At 36.9% G+C, this 20,291-nt stretch overlaps 6 protein-coding genes across 18 annotated transcripts in view; 3 read left to right on the top strand and 3 right to left on the bottom strand.

The window, feature by feature from the left end:
* The window catches only part of LOC143152496 (protein Star), a 26,572-nt gene extending 22,827 nt beyond the window's left edge, over nucleotides 1–3,745 (bottom strand). Inside the window, exon 1 of the mRNA XM_076322728.1 lies at nucleotides 3,623–3,745. Coding sequence (XP_076178843.1) covers nucleotides 3,623–3,633 — 11 coding nt within the window. The 5' untranslated portion in view covers nucleotides 3,634–3,745. The remainder of the gene's footprint in view (nucleotides 1–3,622) is intronic.
* The window catches only part of LOC143152492 (serine/threonine-protein kinase 32A), an 11,437-nt gene extending 4,420 nt beyond the window's left edge, over nucleotides 1–7,017 (top strand). The window contains exons 5-10 of one of the 4 annotated variants that reach the window (XM_076322718.1): nucleotides 2,999–3,088; nucleotides 3,674–3,840; nucleotides 4,214–4,267; nucleotides 4,373–4,653; nucleotides 5,018–5,227; nucleotides 5,411–7,017. In XM_076322718.1, the coding sequence (XP_076178833.1) occupies nucleotides 2,999–3,088; nucleotides 3,674–3,840; nucleotides 4,214–4,267; nucleotides 4,373–4,653; nucleotides 5,018–5,227; nucleotides 5,411–5,576 (968 nt within the window). In that variant the 3' untranslated portion in view covers nucleotides 5,577–7,017. Of the gene's footprint in view, nucleotides 1–2,998; nucleotides 3,089–3,673; nucleotides 3,841–4,213; nucleotides 4,268–4,372; nucleotides 4,654–5,017; nucleotides 5,255–5,410 lie in introns of all 4 variants that reach the window. The other 3 variants (XM_076322720.1, XM_076322721.1, XM_076322719.1) reach the window with 3 other exon arrangements.
* Lost (methenyltetrahydrofolate synthase domain-containing protein lost) lies at nucleotides 3,698–12,246 on the bottom strand. 4 transcript variants are annotated; one of them, XM_076322725.1, is made up of 6 exons: nucleotides 11,536–12,246; nucleotides 10,817–11,202; nucleotides 10,380–10,726; nucleotides 10,080–10,299; nucleotides 9,720–10,014; nucleotides 3,698–3,834 (listed from the first exon to the last, which is right to left on the bottom strand). In XM_076322725.1, exons 1-6 carry the CDS (start codon nucleotides 11,552–11,554, stop codon nucleotides 3,806–3,808), a joined length of 1,296 nt encoding a protein of 431 aa, XP_076178840.1. In that variant the 5' UTR covers nucleotides 11,555–12,246; the 3' UTR covers nucleotides 3,698–3,805. The 4 variants fall into 4 exon arrangements, with proteins under 4 accessions (XP_076178840.1, XP_076178839.1, XP_076178841.1 ...); XM_076322724.1 differs by lacking the exon at nucleotides 3,698–3,834 and adding an exon at nucleotides 5,865–6,025; XM_076322726.1 differs by lacking the exon at nucleotides 3,698–3,834 and adding an exon at nucleotides 8,845–9,561 and having other exon boundaries at nucleotides 11,536–12,245.
* Nucleotides 12,247–12,682: 436 nt separating this feature from the next.
* Nucleotides 12,683–15,056, top strand: Idh3b (isocitrate dehydrogenase [NAD] subunit beta, mitochondrial). Its single transcript, XM_076321497.1, has 6 exons — nucleotides 12,683–12,797; nucleotides 13,311–13,370; nucleotides 13,432–13,641; nucleotides 13,732–14,123; nucleotides 14,199–14,388; nucleotides 14,475–15,056. Exons 1-6 carry the CDS (start codon nucleotides 12,756–12,758, stop codon nucleotides 14,703–14,705), a joined length of 1,125 nt encoding a protein of 374 aa, XP_076177612.1. The 5' UTR covers nucleotides 12,683–12,755; the 3' UTR covers nucleotides 14,706–15,056.
* A 170-nt stretch (nucleotides 15,057–15,226) lies between these two features.
* On the top strand, nucleotides 15,227–16,904 carry Sec20 (vesicle transport protein Sec20). Of its 3 annotated transcripts, none has more exons than XR_012993453.1 (4): nucleotides 15,227–15,500; nucleotides 15,787–16,201; nucleotides 16,284–16,561; nucleotides 16,644–16,904. XR_012993453.1 is itself a non-coding variant. In XM_076321346.1 (3 exons), exons 1-3 carry the CDS (start codon nucleotides 15,420–15,422, stop codon nucleotides 16,469–16,471), a joined length of 684 nt encoding a protein of 227 aa, XP_076177461.1. In that variant the 5' UTR covers nucleotides 15,227–15,419; the 3' UTR covers nucleotides 16,472–16,904. The 3 variants fall into 3 exon arrangements, 1 of the variants encoding a protein (XP_076177461.1); XR_012993454.1 differs by having other exon boundaries at nucleotides 16,284–16,553; XM_076321346.1 differs by having other exon boundaries at nucleotides 16,284–16,904.
* On the bottom strand, nucleotides 16,571–19,679 carry LOC143151877 (hippocalcin-like protein 4). Of its 5 annotated transcripts, XM_076321349.1 has the most exons (6): nucleotides 18,282–19,679; nucleotides 17,997–18,213; nucleotides 17,780–17,877; nucleotides 17,179–17,509; nucleotides 16,906–17,104; nucleotides 16,571–16,783 (listed from the first exon to the last, which is right to left on the bottom strand). In XM_076321349.1, the coding sequence occupies exons 3-6, from the start codon at nucleotides 17,826–17,828 to the stop codon at nucleotides 16,736–16,738; spliced, it is 627 nt and encodes a 208-aa protein (XP_076177464.1). In that variant the 5' UTR covers nucleotides 17,829–17,877; nucleotides 17,997–18,213; nucleotides 18,282–19,679; the 3' UTR covers nucleotides 16,571–16,735. The 5 variants fall into 5 exon arrangements, with proteins under 5 accessions (XP_076177464.1, XP_076177466.1, XP_076177467.1 ...); XM_076321351.1 differs by lacking the exon at nucleotides 17,997–18,213 and having other exon boundaries at nucleotides 17,780–17,978; nucleotides 18,533–19,679; XM_076321352.1 differs by lacking the exon at nucleotides 17,997–18,213 and having other exon boundaries at nucleotides 17,780–17,978.
* Nucleotides 19,680–20,291: the final 612 nt, after the last annotated feature.

Here is a 20,291-nt window from a genome sequence, read left to right on the forward strand (position 1 = left end):
GACGGTCTCGAAAAACCACGTACCGAGGCAACATTATATTTCCGGTTGAACAATAATCTATTCGCGCGACGTTCACGATTGCTGTAAAAATCTAGCGAACACGACCATGCGTGGCAAATTTTGGAACCACTGTCAACGAACAGAGCCATCCCAGAGTACCCAGCAACTCATCGAGAAAATTTCGAAGAGGACGTGAAATTGCAGTTACTTCCGGTCACCGAGCTCGATGCAGCCGCGTAATTTCACCGTTCGTCCCGTGAAACATCAACGCGGATGCGACCAAGTCGCCGCAACGATGTCGAAGAAATTACAGAAAACATTCAACTTCCGACGGTACAGACGTTTGCAAGATTAGACGCGATAAATAATTGTTAGATCGTAACGTTCGAATTCAATCGACGAAACGCGATTCATTTTTTCGAAACAGTCGCTAACAATTGAGCAGTTTTGGAAAGTTAACCAGCTACGTACTCGATGAATTCGGGCTCTCGATCGAGCCAATGATCGAGTCAGAGACGAGCTCTAAGTTGGACGAAATTTCGAAACTATCGAAGAATCGGCGTGTATTGTTTAATTATTGTTCAAACACGGATACGAGCACTTAGTCCGTGGACTAAGCGCAAGGCATATTCTGCGGGTAACGTGAATTACGATACGCTTGTTCCACTTCGAGACTATAAATAACGCTACTCGGGCTGAAGATTCCTTACTACGTGTATAAACCGCAGAAATCTGTTCTTATGTGTAATTCGTATGTACCCCGTGGACCATTAACCGCTAGCGGATTGCGATGAAACGAGGAACTCATTTTCGTTGGTGAAAGAGACAATGAAGTCGGAACATAAATTGATTTGCTTAATCGTTCGTAGATGATATCACTCTCATTGTTTGTGAATGTAATCTAGTAATCTTAATGATGAGAACGAATGATCCAGAGCGGTGTAACGGTATAAAAATATAATACATACACGAAGGAACGAGAATTTGAAGCATTCGGTAAAAATATTACTACTATAATAAATAGCCTTCGTTGTTTCGAAAGCGCAGAAATTTATGTCAAACGCTCTCAAGCCAGGCCCACAGTTTGCTTTGCTGTCAAGACCACGTCGTACTAGCATACCGTAAAAGCTGACGAGAGCGTTGCACGAAATTAAAGCATAGAATACTAAAGCTTTCTCGATTTCTTGCACGAGTAAATTGCAATCCTTGTTTCGAACATATTCGCAGATCTCGAAGAGAACTGCTTTTGTAGGTTCATCAAAGGTCAAAGAACGGCTACAATGGAGGACCGCATTATATGCCGGTGACGTAGCATGCCGCAGATCCGGTAATTTTCCTCTCTCTTTCCTCGCACGGACAACGAGTCGACACTGACTCGGCCTATAAATAATTTTACGGTTTTCATTCGACCCTGAGACACCCGGAGACCAGTGAAATTTCACCTTTCACCCTCTAACACGATCCTCTTGAATCGCGTCTGGCTCTTGAGTCAACCCCTTCACCGCGTGACGTACCATCGTACCGATATACGGCGCATACCATTCATTTTTAGTTCAGTTTTCAAGCTTCCGTATACACGAATAATTTTCGAACATTGACTAATCTAAACAAATATATCGGATACGATAAATAATAAAATATGCACACCCAGCATGGTAGTATTAAAAAATGTAACGTCACTTTTATCAATGTATTTGTAAGTAGCTGTTCGTAAAGGTTCTTATAAGCTCGATGATCGGCTTTATTGTTAAAAAATAAACGAAGACGAGCAATAGACGAAGATAGAGCGCGATCGAGCGCGACCGAACGAACCTAAACGCTTTTCAAGAGTCTTCTCCGCGAATAAATTTTTCAGAAATTCAAGACAACAGATTGAAAGGTGAGAGAGTTATTGATTTCAAGCTCAACCGTTATCCAGCACCAAAGAGGAAACTTTTATCAAAGCCGTATGGAAATGAAAACGTCGATGTGTATATTCGTAAAAGGAATTCCAAAGGAACGTCTAGTCACGGAGGAATGGATTTGAAAGCGAAACGAAAGAAGGGAGAGGGTTGGAGAAAGTATTACACCAGATGTAGATCCCCAATGAAAGGGTAACCCTAATTTCCTGCCGCACTTAGCCGACAGCTGTTTAAACCTCGGGATTGCTTCTGCATCATTTAAAATTACGGGGGCCGATGTCACTTGACGGCTGCTCTCGCGTTTCATCTCGCACGGAACGACCCCCATTGTTCGTAGAGAGTTTCCTACGCATACAACACAAAGCTTCTGCTTTTTAAACCTTTCATCGGTCAATGGAAAGCACACGATCCAGCCTTTTCAACAATTCCCTAGAAATTGAGGAGAGCCTTTGAGCTCGTTCCATCGGAAGACTTCATTTTCTCGGTGCAGTAAACAAACGTTTGAACATTGCAACCGTTGCAAAAACATTCGACACGAACACGGAATTGGAAGAGGTATATTCGATCCGGGACCGATAAACATCGAACTTTAACGTAGACCATGTTACGCTGTGTGCCGATCAGCGTAAACGATTCGACAAACTTTGTTCACGAGCGATCGAAAGAGCTTCTTACTTTAGGAATAAGGTGGTCGATGATAGAAATTTCCTAAATTACCGGTAAATCGTATCTTCTTTTATCGAACCAGACTTCTGCTCGTTTCCCTTTCAACTTTATTCTACTTCTTCGTACTCTAACGATGAAACTGGAACATCTGCGTTGCAGTTTAAAATTCTATCGACAGATTCGGCCTCGAAAGGATAATGGGATATTCGATGCTTGAGGTTGATCGAAGCTGTGCGGATGATATACATATGTATCTTCGTACTTCGTTTACATCGTTCGACAGATGTTGATCGGTGCCGGCCGACAGCTGACGGTTAAATAATTTCGTGTCATCGTAGAACGCCCGATAGAATTCGTTCGTAGTTGTACAAGAGCACAATGTTCCCTATAAATACGTGCAAATTGCGTAACGAGGATTATGTTCTGCATAGGACACGCGCACGTGACGGATTTCAACATCGCGACGGTGCTGGAGAATGGTGAATTAGCGACATCGATGTCAGGAACAAAACCGTACATAGGTAAACGAATTAATTGGACGCTCGTTGCGACACTGCTTCGGTTAATCGAGTATAAAAGACAACGGCTATTCAGATTGAACACACGGAAAAAGCTGCAAACTCCTTGTACCAAGAGAAATCGAAGATACATTTACCTATCACTTTGCGATCCGAGATACTTGCGATCCTTCGATTTCGAGATACGATATTCTCATCTTTCTTGGAATCTTTCTCGATCTTTGGAAGCTCGAAAATTCGAAAATGCTTAATACATTAAAGTCGTGAAAAGAAGCGAGCTGCTATGTATTCTTCGATAATTAATTTCGATTCGTTACGCGAAACAAACGTGTCTAAACACTATTACCGTATGGGGTAAATTTGGCAATTCAACGAATTAATAATGCGAAACGATCGAGCTTTCCGGCAGATCCATATTTGAATAGAAATAGTAGAAAAGTTGAAGAAGTGTACATACTATATGTATATACGATACATGTGTGGATACTTGTAATTTCTTTATCGTTGGTGCACGTTGTATCTTTCGTACTTACTTACATTCGAAACATATTCCAGCCATTCGTTTCTATTAATGCTTCTCTGGTACAGCTCCAGAGATTTACATGTGCTCCTGCGAAGAGTACGGTGTTCTTGGTTACGGTTTCGCCGTGGACTGGTGGAGCCTGGGAATTCTTGCTTGGGAAACCCTTGCAGGAGAACGACCTTATTCTCTCCACTCCACTACGTCGCACAGAGAAGCTTTACGAATCCTACAGGTAAAACAATTGTCGACAAAATCTTTTTATATTTTCTTCGATCTTCACCTCGTTAGCTATCAAGTTGTACTCGTTCGCGTACATCGCAATTTCTTTCCACGCGATTCTCTCGTATATTCTTCATCCGTGTAGGTACGCATGTATACACGCACACGTACACACGCACGCACACACATACGCACACACACGCACACGCGCACACGCACACACAACTTCTTACACCGATGAAAACGTTCAAACCTTTGTAGAAGGGTTTTTACAGTTGATATCGATCGAGGTTTCCGTGAACGGGTCGTCTATGGTTAGAAAAACAAAATTTGAAACGTATTTACGTTCTTACGTTCTTACGTTCTTACGTTCTTCGAGTTTTAAGGTGGTCGTCGACGCAACCTTGAGTGCTTATCAACTGCGATGGAAACTTCCGAGTGTAAGCCGTATCCCTTAGCGATCAATTTTACCAGCATCGTGGTTAAAATGTCGGATATCGAATATTACCATAGAAAGACGAGAATGAAGGAAACGTCTTCTCCAGGAGGAAAGATCGACACCTGCCGGATGGAGTCTCGCGATGCTCGATCTTCTAGATCGACTATTGACCGTGGCGCCAGGCGCGCGGGTATCGACGTTAAAAGAACTGAAGCAAGCGAGCGTGATGAGAGACCTCGACTTCGACAAAGTGTTGAACAAGCAAATCAAGCCGGCGTTTGCGCCACCAAAGGATCATCTCAATTGCGATCCGACATTCGAGCTCGAGGAGATGATCATCGAGACGAAGCCCTTGCACAAGAAGAAGAAACGTCTGGCAAAGCAAAGGTAACAAAACTGGATGGTTTCAGTTTCCGTTTCGAGTCACGTTCGGGAATTTCTCTACGTTATATTTCGAAGCAAAAGGATCAAAATTGACAAAATTCCTAAATTCGAAACTCGTATCCTTTTCATTTTTAACAGTAATCCATATTCAGGAATTACACCCACGAACCATTACCTACAACTTAAACCCGATCCCGTTCGAGGAACACTCCAAATCGTAGCCCCCGTCACCACCACCGCCTCCTCCTCCTCTCCCTTCTCCTCCGCCGACTTATTTTTAATGTTTATCAAGGAAATGGTCAAGTACAAGGAATTTTCAACTTAATAAAGGGGGTGGAGCACTCGAATCCTCTTATTGTTCGTGCAGATCGCTGAAAGTCGAGCAAACCCCGGATGATACACTTGGACTGGCGGAAGGCGCCGGACCGAGCGTAGATCTCAGGAGATTGGCATTCATCCCGGAATACCGTGTATACAATCGGGAACGTGAGATGGAGAGGCAAGAGAGGGAGAGAAAAGAGAAACAGTGGGAAGAGGAACTGAACACTGCCATGATGGGTGCCGAAGAGAGGCTGAAGTGAGTCGAACTCTTCCAATTACGTACGTACGTACTACTACGTACTATATTGTGTTACCGTTATCTTTCCCGCAAAAACTCACTCAAGATATTTCAAATTGTAATTCGGAGCACGGGTTAACCCCAAGTTACGTTGTTGAAACGGACTCGTTTCAACGAGTTGCTCGGATCTCTCGATTCCAGAACGAAGCAGCAACCGGCCCAACGAACCGGGAATCGGCTGAGCGTCTCGACGACCAACGTCAAAACGCGCATAAACGCTTCACCGAGGCAAGATAGGCGCGCGAGCACCGCGACGTCCTCCGACATCGACTACATCGACGCGAGCCCGGAGCCCTCCACGTCGTAAATTCCGTCGGAACGATTTTTCCCGTGTTGAAAAGTGGATGCTCGTCGAGACGTCGAGAAAATAAACACCCTCAGCCCCACTGTGGTTTTCTTCTATTTTACAGCGGAGCGGCATTCAGAGAGTTCACTTTTAAGCATGGAATTATTGGCTTTTCTGATTGTTTAATTCTTCCAAACGGTGATCTTTTCAGTTCCGTGACTCTTACGTGCCAATATGATACTTGTGCTTTCAGCAGGAGTAGAGTAACCATATATTTATTATAGATTTAAACGAGTCTTCTTTCGGTTGTGGTTTCGGTTTCGGTTTCGGTTTCGGTTTCGGTTTCGGTTTCTGTTTCTGTTTCTGTTCGGTTCACAATTTTGTTTCTCTTTTAACAAAAGTTCTTGTAAAATTGACTCGTACCTCCCTCTATCAGGACCAACACTCTCTTTCCTCCCATCTTCCAGACTCTGCAGAGAATACGTATTTTTTATTTTTGCACTAAATGGAAAGGAAAACTTGACCAAATAGAACGCACCTTTAGAAATCATTATATCGAATACGAGAGCTCTTAATCTATTTACACGACTCAACTTAATCTATTTACACAACTTTCCCTTACAATCTCGCCTTCCTTCCTCCTGGAGATATCGAGCAAACCATGCGGTTTCAAGGGAAACTCGAAATTTTCTGTACGACTTGTTCGTCACTTAACAGTTCGTAAGTATCGCTTAACTTTCTTCTAGGAAAGTTAATATACGACGCGCGTAACGTTGACGCAGTCACTTTTTTAAATCGAAAGAGGAAACGAACCTTCGAAGTCAGAAATTTATAGAAACGTAAGAATCTTACATTTTAATCTTAGCCAGTTACGATCAATTTCCTGGCGTTATTCTTAACGGATAATATTGTTCGATAATGTTAATATGTTATCCGTTGACTTTCGATGCACGTTCTTGCCCGAAATATGCCATCGTGCGATTGGATAACCTCCGTTATCCAAACGAATCGGCAAACAGTCAATTTGGATGGAAGAGCATCACTCGTTGGCGGTTCTGTATTTGAGGAAACACAACGGAACCTTTACGTGTGTAAAGATACATAGAAAAGAAATGATTTTGCTAACTTAATATCCCGACTGCGTCCAGTTTTTAACGCGGTGGACTTCTTTTCGTATCCCAGAATTGACCAAGTCCTTTATCGCGTACCGAAGTAAAATTGTACCAAACGTTGCTAATTTTGATTACCATAAGGGAAGCGGATTTTGCACGAGAAGATGTTCCGTTTGGAATGTAGAACGGTTGGATAATGGAGGTTCTACGGTATCGTTAAACGCATCCAGAATCAAGAATTGCACTCTTAATAATACAATAAACAAACACCAAGAACAATGTAATTTTGTAAACGATTACGAAAAGTATACAAAACCGTTGGAACACAAAATGTACTACATAGTTCAATATTTCGACTATCCCAGTATCTTTCCTCTCCTCCCGCGCAACTAATCGATTTAGAAATCACGGAAATCACAAATATTTTCTTCGTAAACATTTAAACAAGGAAATCCTACAGCTCCTCATCGGCCAAAATAATCGAACAGAGATCTACGTGTATTTTCATAGTTGCGACCGACAGATACTGACGCGTCTCTAACAACGTTAACGTTGTCGCAAAACTCCGTATCGTTATAATCAATATTTACGAAAGAGCAGCGTAAACAAAGATCTGACATAGACGAGCCTGCGAGAGGGTGAAAGAAGGCTGGTTTGTCGATTTTTCCTGTTTCTTTCGAAGGAGTCGATCGAGGAATTCGTAAATTAAAAGAACGCACGAAACGTAAGTATATTCACCACGTGAATTATAATCGACCTTTTAAAAAGGAATCTTAATTTCCCTCTGGAAATCTTGTTAAATGGACATCTGTGGAATTCGAGAATCAAGATTAATGTAATTTACCACTCACAGGCGTCGTGAATCGTTCTTCGCGATCCTTTCGCGCTTATGAAAATTAACTTAGGCAACAAAAAATCGTCGCAAAAAAAGTTCGAATTTGCAACTAATTTGCATATGTAATTTCTTCGATAGCGCAAATAGAATAAAGATGAAGGAACAAAGTGTTGACTAAACGTTTACGTTAAAACGTTTATCCGCGAATTCGATTAAATCCGAGGTAATTTTATTATCCCCGTCGAGCTTCTCACCGAACTTCTTGGAAATCGAAGTAAATAATTACTTTTTTAATTATCGGCCGATGGGTTCGATTCAAGAAACTTTAACGAGCGAAAGAAACGACGAAAACAAATCTGATGTGCAATCGCGTGGACGATTTTACAATCAGCCCTCGATACAATTTCATAGAGAAGACAGTACACGTCCTGTTAATAAAAAGATTGGATTTATTCGTCCCTTGAAAGCAATTTCATGAAAGATGAATACGCAATAAAGATTTAACCAATTGATACAGAATATTACACAATTATAAAATGTTTTCCGCGTTCAATATTTATTAATAGCTGCATTAATAATAACACTAACAACAATGATGATTAAAGTAGTAACCATCCACCTTTATGCTATAAAAATGATAAATTGCGTTGTTAATATCACAAAAAGATTGCCTTTCTCGGTCAGCACACGAATCACAACTGTACACCTTTCTTTCAACAGTAAAATGTTAACGATAGATACCATCAGCATGAAAATAGAGTAGATTTTATATATCTCTATCTACACTCTGCAAATATATTTTTCGACAAAAATAATATCTAATATTGGTTTATTCCCGTATGCCACGAATATTATTTAACGATTTACTAAACTATCATCAGTCTGTATTGTTGGATAAGCGTTATTAAATGCCATATGTGCATCTTATATGGCCCTTTGGTCTTCACGTAACAAGTCTTGCAAAAAAATTATCCATTCACCCTTACTAAAGATTTTTTACGTGATCATAGTAGATAATAAAAAATATAATATTGTCGCAAGCTCGTTAACTGATCATAAATTCATATATAATTCGTATTGGATAGTATTTAATTAAAAATTTTAATTGGATATTAATATAAAGCAAGTTAACCTTTCCAGAAAGAAGTCGATAATACTCTGACTAAAAAGACTAAAAAAGATTGTTTGAAAACGAAATAGCTTAATAACTGATTACTTTACGTTCCTGTTATATACAAAACACACAATTACTGTTGTTTTTTCTCTCTTCAAATCACTTGAGAAGAGATCTTTGAGTGATTGATCCCCGTACGAGCCCCCAAATAACTGTTGTACTCGTGCGTGGTTTATGGATATATGTATATTTATTATGAATTACAGTGATAATAGTGTTAGATGTAGTGTCGGTGGTTAGTTCGCTTGGTACGTCTTTCAATTGTCTCGTCTTATCGTCTTTTCAGTCATACTATACTGTCCGCGACACACTTTTCGGACATACTCCCGTCGTCATACTTTGTCATACTGTCTCATACTGTGTCTGTCTTATAGTGTCCCTTAACGTTCTTCTCGCGCTCTATATAGTCATTCCCATTCATTCTCTTTCATTCCAATCCTCAGTCTCTCTCACTTCAGACATTCGGTCCCGTTCGGCCATCCTAATCGTTCGTCTTTCCCAAACACTCTTCACTTTCTCCGAACCACATGTATTCCCTTTCATCCCCATGCATTCTCACGCTCGGTCGTCGCGCAAGACCCCCTGTAAAGGATACTCGTTTTATTATCCCCGTTTGGAGAAAGCTAGCGGACCGATCGGCGCCAAATGTTTAGTTTAACTCAAGTCCGACCGCGCGCGTTATCTTGTTTAGGCCTACGCTCGAAGCAGGCCTAAGCGAACGCGGAAAATCCGATACTACATTACTTTGCACTAGTATCTACACGAATGCACAATGAATTACTTATAAAGCTTTGCGTACTTTAAAAAAGTTATCAACAACTTGCTGTTGATTCAGCAATGTTACCAGTCTTGATAAAAAAAAGAAACTTATCTATGAAAGAATACCTGCCGAATAACGACGCAAATTACACAATTATTTAAACAACGTGTATTGCCTTAAATAATTGTACGTCATCTAATATATACTCCAATACTCGTTTAAACGGATATTGGTTTGTCGGGCTTTACTATTACGAAATTGTTCTTTTTTCCAGTAGACTCACCGATACGAAGCTCTTGCAAATTTGCCATTATAGAATCAATCTGTACCGGTTGTTCCGGCAAACTATTTTTCTTCTTGAGCTTATTAAAATGAAGGTAACAAACACCACGATACCCTTGCCATGTTATCTCATCTGGTTTAACTCCGCGCTCTGATAAAGCATTCTTTAAATCGCGTATTCTTGTGCCAGATGAAATGTTCGACAATTTTAAAGAAAATTCAATTTGCTGCTTCGATTTTGTTCTCAGATTTTCACAACGTTGCTGTACAATTTTATCAGTATTCTCAAGTTTCTCCTAAAATAATAAGGAATGAGAAGTATACAACCACGCATTAATATTTCTTTTTATTATGTACTTACTTCCATTTCGTTAGAAGGTAAATTGTTGTCACCTTCTGATTTAGTTTTACTATATGTACGTCTTTTTGAGTAATGTGTTTTTACCATTTTCTCTTTCTCTCCTTCTTCACGGCCATCGTTAACACCAAAATCACCTTTCGAGTACTTGGAGCGACTCCTATAAAGTTCCTGTGTTTCCAAATCAGAATCTTCCTCTTTCAAATTAACTATCTTACCATCTCTGAAAAAGAAACAACAATTCAATATATTTATGCAGATTAGTCAGCCTATACAGTATCAATTGAATATATTAATACATACTTTTCGTCCATCTCTTTCAGCTGCTGTAACACCTGCATAGTTTTCAGTCTCCTTTCACTAAGCATATGCCATATAATCCCGGTAGGTTTCTTTAATCTTGGATTTACGATTATTGTTTGAGTGGGTGTAACAATTATATCTATGGGTACATCGTATTCTTTGAACAACTGTGGTGGAAGACAATCAAAAACTTGAGAATCGTGCACAGTTGTAATAACTGTAGTGTCTTCTGTTACTGCACCCATCCGCATCATCATAGCAAATTCCAAATCTGCAAATCCTTTACCTTTACCGAGTCTATACCCTTCGCGACTGATGCATACAGATCCCAACACTACAAGATCTATCTGAGAAAAAAAAATTAAAATAATGTACAAAGTAATAAAAACAAACATAAACGATGATAAGACATTGTTAGAATAACAAACAATATGTACCTTTATGTTAGATTCCACTCCAAGTGGTTTACCAACTTCCATCATGCCATGAATTTTGGACCACGTTCTTAATTTGTTTTTTGTAGCACCAGCAACTGGTGTGACATGAAGAAACAAGCCAGATTTTAACTTTGGACTTGGAACCAATATTTCCTTGTTAGCTTCTAAGGCCAAAAATCTCACAGGTTCTTGTGGCTTGTCTGGATTTATCTTTATAATTTTTGCTTTTTTAAACTCGTCCAGCTCTGCCAAACGTATTGCTGCTTCTGCTGCACCTTTAAAATTTGGTATACGATCGTATATAGTGAAAGGAAAATTTACTAATTCGTTCTTCATCAAGTAATCCCATACTTTCTGACGAAAGCTATGCTTAGTCACCTCTTGCGCTGAAATATATAAATCATATAGGTATGTTCCATGGATACAAAATATATTTGTATTTGCTATCGTTCTTTCAAAGGCTAACATAATCTAAATAATTAATTTCATAAACAAATTTCATTGTCATCACCCATCAATGTGTCACCTTTTTTTGATTTACTTTCAAGATCATTTGACACTACATATTATTAAGAATACGTATTAAAGATTTATTTATAACTAGCTATAAAGATTTGCAATAATATCCATTGCAATAATTTTTTTCTTGCCAGAGTACACCATGATGAAAAGGTATGTACAACGAATGAATGTTTATAGTCAGTCAAAGCATTACTCACGCAATGGTTCCTCGGTCATTTTAATTGAATGTTTAAAGTTACTTCAACCGAAAATTGTTATATCGTGTTTACAACAACATCTATCTATAAATTGTTATAAATTCAGAAAGGGCTGTTTATGAAGTCCTATTTCACAAAAATAGATTGTATGATTTATCCTCTATCCCCTTTACACTTGTTTCTATTTCTATACACGACCAAGCCGGTAAACTGGTCATAATAAAATCCACTAGAATTTTATATATTTATAAAGCCACAGATTCTTAAAAAATATTCAATAAACAATAATTCAATCTTGATACAGGTTTCACATAGTTTTGGAGTGATCGAAAATAGGTTGAGACATTTTAAGATCTTCAATCTGACAACAGGAGATTGAGACACGTCTGACGTATTTGTACAGACATGAAGGCGCGATTTATTTGAAACGGTTAAAAGAATTTTCCATTAATTAATATAAAGAGTACTCCAGAATATGTGATATAATCCACGTAAACTGTGTTCTATTGAAATAATGAATAAAAAAATTTGTTTGCACTACAATTTTGTATAACCACATTTCACAGCTAAAATTTAGTATTGAAATGACAATTAAATTCTCTTCCTATAATAAAGTTATTCCTTCTAATCATATTTCAAATTCATATTATCTAAACTTCATCCTCGCGCTTCTTTTCTAAAGCAGTTACATGCTGAAAAGATAACTGAGCGAAAACATTTGCACACCACTGTTTATATACGTAAAATTTATGAACGCAAAATTCTAATTGGTCATAAAGTTTAAACGGTAAAGTCATAAAATACAAGAAAGCAATGGTAGAGCTTGAATGAACTAGCGGAATTGTTTAAAATCGGTGGCAGCACTGTTCGTTAAGCTTTAACGTCATCAACGCATATTCAGCGCCGTGTACCAAAAAGCACGAAGTAAAACGATCGACGTTGGCAGGCCCGTATTCATGAATGTACACTATAAACACCATGATTTAACAAACATTTAAAATTAATATGATTAATAAAAAATGAGAATATTATATAACTTTGAATAATATTTTAGTTTCCTGTGTAGTACCTAACTTATATCCTTTAAATAAGATATTTAAGTTAAAAAACAATTTTAACGAAAGACAATTTATACGAGTGTTCTGATTGTTTCCAAATTTGATACGTTACTGGTGTGCAAGTGCAAGAGTGAGACGGACAGTAGGGTCCATTGTGAAAAAATGGCTTTATTCGCGAGAAACATCTGCAAGGTATTTTCGCAGGTAATGCACATTCGATTGAAGCGAAAAATTTCTGTATAAATATTAGAACCTTTAATATTTCATTAGATAAAAATACCGTACAATTTTAGTCAGTAATTCATTTCATTGAATAATAGACGAGTACGAACAAAGTGTCTATGATTATCACAAGGACATTGCATATAAAATAATTTTGCCCTTAAAGATGCACACAACATTTTTTATCAGGCAATAAAGAAAATTCGATAGAACAAATCGATACTATATTTTATAATTGCAAAATATTTATATCAAAGCATCTAGGATCCTTAGAATTTAATGAATGAAATCAATGAAACGAACCTTGCTGATTGTGTTATTCAATCGTTACGTTCTCCTCTGTATTGTCGTTATAAATATAGCTGTTTCATATGATGCAAATAATTTCATTATAATACATTTAAAAAAAAAAATGATAGTTTCACACAATTATTAAATTTAATGACCTAATTTTTAAAATTCACAAGATAAAGCTTAAAATATTTTCATTTACAGACTGCTCCAAAGGGAACTGTTAGAGCTTTACATGTAGGAGTAGCACGTCAACAGGATTCTGTATGTATTGAACTTTCCTTTAAGAATGATCATTGTGCATGTATATAACTGTTTTTTTTAGTCTGTCGAACCAGAAGGCAAGGTAAAATGTACCCTTATACCAGGAGATGGAGTTGGACCGGAACTAGTTGTTTCTGTTCAAAGTGTTTTTAAAGCTAGCAATGTCCCAGTTGAATTTGAACCATACTTCCTCTCTGAAGTAAACCCAACATTAAGTGCACCACTTGAACAAGTTTCCAATAGTATTGCAAGGAATCGAGTATGCTTGAAGGTATTTTTATTATATTCAATGATCAAATGGAAATATTGGTCTCTGATAATATTCAACATCTCATGTTGAATACTAATCATACTTTAATAGGGTATTCTAGCAACACCAGACCATTCTCTCACAGGGGAGCTTCAAACATTGAACATGAAACTGCGTAAAAGTCTAGACCTATATTCAAATGTTGTGCATGTAAAATCTCTACCTGGTGTTAAGTGTCGTCATAAAAATGTGGACTGTATTATTATCAGAGAACAAACAGAGGGCGAATACTCTGCACTGGAGCATGAATCTGTGAAGGGAGTAGTAGAATGTTTGAAGATAGTAACAGCAACTAAGAGTCAAAGAATTGCAAAATTTGCATTTGATTATGCAGTTAAACATAATCGTAAGAAAGTTACTTGTGTTCACAAAGCCAACATCATGAAACTTGGTGATGGTCTCTTCTTAAAATCGTGTCAAGAAATTGCTAAGATGTATCCTAGGTAGCTACAGATCTTTCTCTTATTTTATGGCACATTATTAATGGATAATAATTATGCTTTCCAATATAATTGTAGAATTACATTTGAAACAATGATTGTGGATAATTGTACAATGCAAATGGTGTCTAATCCACACCAGTTTGATGTAATGGTATTACCAAATTTGTACGGTAATATCTTAGATAACCTTGCATCTGGACTAGTTGGTGGTGCAGGTGTAGTTGCAGGTGCCAGTTACAGTCCTGAGTGTGTTGTCTTTGAACCGGTAAGATCAATGGGTTTAGAATGAAAATATATTTAAGTTTGTATTAAATTTGTACAAAGCGTAACAAAAATTCATTTGTAATATAGGGTGCAAGACACACATATTCAGAAGCTGTTGGGAAAAATGTTGCAAATCCTACTGCCATGCTTCTGTGTGCTGTGAAACTTTTACGTCATGTTAATTTAAAGCATTATAGTGAACAAATCAAAGATGCACTGAACAGAGTCTTGAACGATGGGAAAGTATTAACAAAAGATTTAGGTGGACAGAGTTCTACAACAGAATTCACGACTGCTGTAATAAATTGTCTTCGTTAAGTAATTATTATTGTGTAATCTGTGTTCATTGTGAAGGGACTTATGTAACATAGAATGATATAGAATAGGCACATTGTGCTCCTTTCACATTATCAGAAACCTTTTAAACAATAATCTCAAATTGTAAAGTATTATCTCAACATAGACTGTATTTAGTTTACCTGTTTTAAATTTAAATTATAACAAAAGAATTTTATTTCAAAGGATTATATTCTGTGAATAGAAATGTTAAAACTTACTACATTGCTATACGTATAACTTATACATTTGATTTATCTCAAGATACTTCGCCAGTTGTATAATAACAGTGTAATACTCGAATTGTACATTAATAAATTATACTACCTCGCACTGTTTTAATTACATTTAATAACACAATCTCATTTATCTTATGTTCAAACTCCAATTACTACTATCAATGTACAATTTATGTTATTAATGATGAGAGCAAATTTGTTTTAAAATTTCTTACATATTTTCATAATTTGTGCTGTAAAACTTTGTCGGTCACTTTGAAAAACTTTTAATCACAGCATAAATTAATATAATACGTTGTATTGTTTATAATCACACTCTAGGTATAAGTTTCAATAAATAATTCGCGTAGGAATTCATCAGTATTCGGAATCTTGACTTCTGACTCAGTTGTAACGTAATTATATAGGATTAACGGTAAAAGATATATAAACGAACTATCGAGAAACACGTGGTCAGATGGACACCGAGGTTTATGAACTAGAACTGATACGCCAAGATATTGTAAAAAACCACCTTCAACTTACAGCTTTGATACAAGTATGTAAATATTATTTGAAACAAAAATCTTTCCCAACTATAAAAAAGTAGAATATAACCTCAAATAAAGTACAGTATTGAAAAAATTGTTGTACTATTAACACATACTGGAAGTAAAATATATTAATTAATTGTACAATACATTTTTTTCGTGTCCAACTACTTAGTCATAAGAGATTATTAATTCGGTAAACTTTTTATTGTAATAATACCTCTGTGTAGAATACAAAAAGAATAATTGTCACTTTGTTGTAAGGACTTTTGTTCATTGGTATTTATTTCCTAGGATATACAACAATGTACTGGTTCCCTCGAATTACTCATGGAATTGAACGCAGAGGGCAGAGCAAAATTGGAAGCATTACAATCGTCCATATGTAATTTAGCATCAATAGCAGAAAGAGAACTTTTGGAGAAGAAAAAAGCAGAATTGTTAGCAGAAGTAGATACTTATAAACAACAGTCTAAAACTTCTTTAGCTGCATTTCGTAAGGCCAATGTGGTTAGTATGTGCGTAATAGATAAACTTGCCAAGGAAGAACTACTGTCAACGTCCGAAGAGCAACAAGCTGTTATTCGTAGACGACACGATAAACGAAGTCTAGCAAATGCATCAAGTCAGGTTTCAGATAAACTCTTAAGTATAGCTAGACATTTGGCAGAAACAACTCAAAGAAGCGCAGACACATTGGATACATTGTGTATATATTTTATTTTTAATAACATATTTTAACATACAAAAGTATGATTTTAAACATTTTCATTAAATTCTGAATGTTTTAGTAACTTCATCGGATAAAGTTTCTAGTACCAAGAACGAATTGGAACATCAACAGCAAGTAATAGTGCAATCTGGAAAATTATTAGGCAAATACGGCAGAAGAGAAGTTACAGATAAAGCTTTATTAGCACTGGCATTTGCCTTTTTCCTCGCCTGTGTCTTTTATATCTTGCAAAAAAGATTGTTTTAAAACTATAAAACTGTTGTAAACAAACAGATGCAAACCGTACTTTTCTGAAACGAACAAAAGAAGAAATGTTTCCCAAACCGAGGTTAAATTGTGAATAACTTTGTTTGCAGTGTTATTTATTATTTAATTTTTAGAGAAAACTGTGCTGTACAACCGTACTGTTTTATTGTAGGAATAGGAGCATTTGCGAAATGGGAGATCAATAGGGTTGCATTTTTTGATAATAATGCAATTTAGAAACCTTAGCACCACTTGTATATTTCATCACCAAAACTGATTAAATACTGTTAGCTGATTTTGGATTACAGAATCCTGAAATAGAAAAACCATATTAAGATTTATAATACCACACTAGTAAATAATCTACTTCGTATTAGCATTAAAACGAATATTCTGTATTAAGTTAAGCTAATGAATGGTCCAATTTGCTGTACGTTTTTGCAACTATTCATAAATTCCTCTCGGGATATGACTCCATCCTTATCAATATCCATTTTCTCGAAAATCATGTCCACATGCTTGTCAACCATTCGTTGAACAGTTTGACCGTTATGAAGCATCTCGTAAATCGCAGATATTATGATCAGCATTTCCTTTCTCGTGACATAACCATCTCCATTTAGATCGTAAAAACTATTGAGAAAAAACAAAAGTAGAAAGTAACGTTAAACGCGGTAACGAATAATGCTATTTTCCCGAACGATCACCTAAAAATCCATGAGAGTTTCTGGTTCAGATCGCCATTGGTAATCAAAGCTATTTCAGTGAGGAGATCTTGGAAGCTGACAATACCATCCCCATCCCTGTCGAAGGTATTGAAAACGATTTGCGTGTATTTAGCTGGATCTCCTAGCGGAAACAGTTTTGCGTAAGCCGGTTTCAGATCATTCGTGGTCACCGTTCCTCTTGGACAATATTGTTTGAAAGCGCGATAGAGTTTTCGTATTTCATCCTTCGAAAATCCCGTTTGGCACGTTAAAGAGGAGAGTCGTTCCGGAAATATATACGGTGGTTCCCTCTCGTCGTCATGTATATTCTCTACGAAAACGCGTAGTGAGATTGTGCAGTCGTCAAAGATTAAGTATTGAAAATCGTCTTAAACGATAATTTTTTTTAGTACATGTTCTAGCAAAGTAACGTGCGAATAGCTTTAGGTGTATCCAGCTGAAGAATACCATCAGAGTGAAGTACTGGAATCGTGTTGGACTGTATTGCAATTCAGTTTAGCATTGAAATAACAGTAGTTCGATACTATTTAGTAAATGGAAAAATTATTGGATGATAATTGAAGTTTTATCATCAACGTACCAGTCATCTTTTGAATGTTTTTCTTCATTTTCTTAAAGCTTCGTTGCATCTTTAACGAGGGGCTTGCTTCGCTTCAGACCAACAAGTCAACATACTGTCTTCGTCGTTGACATTGAACAGACAATTGGACATTATCGTTGCACGCACGATATTGATAGTTAGACATTTTTGGTATGCAGAAAATGTTTGTAATGAACAACTAAAAAGAAATACTTACTCTTTATTTTAGAATGCAAAGAGAAAAAGCGATTTATTACTTGGATATCATCATCCTTGATCGCTTCAATTATGAGTAGAACGGATATCGGAGTGACGAGAAACAAGACGATTAGATCTCTAGGAAAATCGAAATGTAGAAGCTTTCTCAAATAGAAGTGAAACGGAACTGACGCGTGTGGTGTAGCCAACATCGAAGAGGAGCTTCAAGGAAACTTCTGTTCCAAATATTTAGACGATAAATTTGAAGGATTTCACGCCACGTTCAAATATATTTAGGAATTACCTAAATGTTTTATATCCGTTCTGTGTTAAAGAATTGTTGAAGAGAATTGTCAATCAAACGAAACAGTGGTTTATTTTTATGTTACAACTGTGTTAAGATTCTTCCGTATCAATATATTAGGTCAGTCTTTAAGTTCGTGTGCATCCACTGTTTATATCGTGAATTGAAGATCGTGAAAAGTTGTAATCGTGTTTCACGATTTGATCGACAAAGGATGATTTATTTACTAAGAATGAACACATATAAAGTACCGCTTGACGCATCCCATTCTTTGGTTGAACATCTTATTATAGAGACTACTTATTCATGCGCGTGTCTTCTGAGGAATACTAACAGGTGAATATACGTAAAATACGTTTTATTTTGCTCGACTCCGATGACCCTTGATTCGTCTATTCGTAACAGAATCGTTCAGTGCTCGAGATTTCTTATACTTTTTATTTCAAAAGAAGAATCGAACGAGACCTCTCCTAGGCCATCGAGAAGCACGATATCAAATCGCAATTGACGCAATTAAATTCATTTCGCCGTGACCTGATTGTACTTGAATTATCGTTAAACGATAACACTGGTTAAATTCGAAAATTAATCGCCCGAGCTGAACCGGACCCGCCGATGCACGAGAAAATCAGTCAAGAATCGCGAACCCTTTCACGCAAAACATCGATGCGGACTTTCTCTGCCAAATACTATTAATAGTTCAACAGCCTGGAAACCGGCTATTACGGTAATAGGAAATGGTAACGGCCTAGTCATGGTGAACCTTAATAAGAGCGATTACACGCAACACCGAGCTCTTCGCTATTTGTAGACCAGTTTGCCGTTTGTCCACGCGGAAAGTCTTACGTATTCTTGCGACTCGTTTGAATTTATTTTTACGATCTTTAACTCTTTCACCTCCTTGTTTGCTACAACTTTTCTCTTAATTCCGATATGTAGAGTACGCCTGTAGATTTTCACACACCATTAACGAAGCAACATATGCGCACCGTATACGCAAACACATCCCTCTTTTTCATTTTGTAAAAATCAAAATCAAACGAAAGAGTAAACTGTCATAATACAAACGTCAGGATATGATTAACCTTGACACGAAATCACTAAGAAGTAGGGCGGTACGCAGTTAAGTTCGTTATCACACATAGAACTGTAAATTGAATGGTGTTACGTCTCACTCTTATAGAATAATTTATATTTTAATACACAATGACGATAACGTTTTTCATTTGTGAAGTACATACACATATTTAAATATTAATCTCTCTAGAGTCACGTTATATAGATTCAAATCACATGTAAAATATAATTTCGAGAGCAAAATCAAGTAAATTATCGCAACGAAACGATAAGAAGATATTAGATACCAACAGGATAGTAATTCGTTTACTTTATGCAATTGAAATTCAATGATTCTCTTCTGACGATGATTCGGAGGAAAACGGAAACGCAGTTTCTGCGCATCGACATGCCAAGTAGCTATAATTAAATCGACATCCCTTTTATTATCGTACATTTTCTTGAAACAGAGTCCATACATGCGTAGAATACGAAAGAAGGTGTACGCTTCGCGAATAAGAATTGCGCATTGATCGGCACCGGACAATATACATATAGTACGTATGCAACTATGATGATCTTCCTCAAGTTCAATGCGAAGGGGAGACGCTAGTGCCTCCTTTGCGTTGCACACGCGAATTCTAAAATTAACAAAATCGACCGGTTAAGAACAACAATTTTCTATATAACTTACGTTATAATAAGAGCACGTGTTATTATCATCTGTAATTTTTAATTCGTAAAAGTCTAGACGCACTCAAATTACATGCAGACATATTTTTATAAAATGTAAATAATCTTTACAGATTCCTTTGGAAATATCACTCTACACAATTTATAAAAAAATACGATGTATTTTAATGCAAATTTCACCTACATATCATGTTTCCATTCTGGCTTTATGCCCTTCTTACAATTAGTTCTTTTTAACACTTTATTTCATGTACTCTTTCA

The sequence above is a fragment of the Ptiloglossa arizonensis genome, chromosome 10, assembly GCF_051014685.1.
Source record: "Ptiloglossa arizonensis isolate GNS036 chromosome 10, iyPtiAriz1_principal, whole genome shotgun sequence".
In the NCBI taxonomy this organism is placed as follows: domain Eukaryota; kingdom Metazoa; phylum Arthropoda; class Insecta; order Hymenoptera; family Colletidae; genus Ptiloglossa; species Ptiloglossa arizonensis.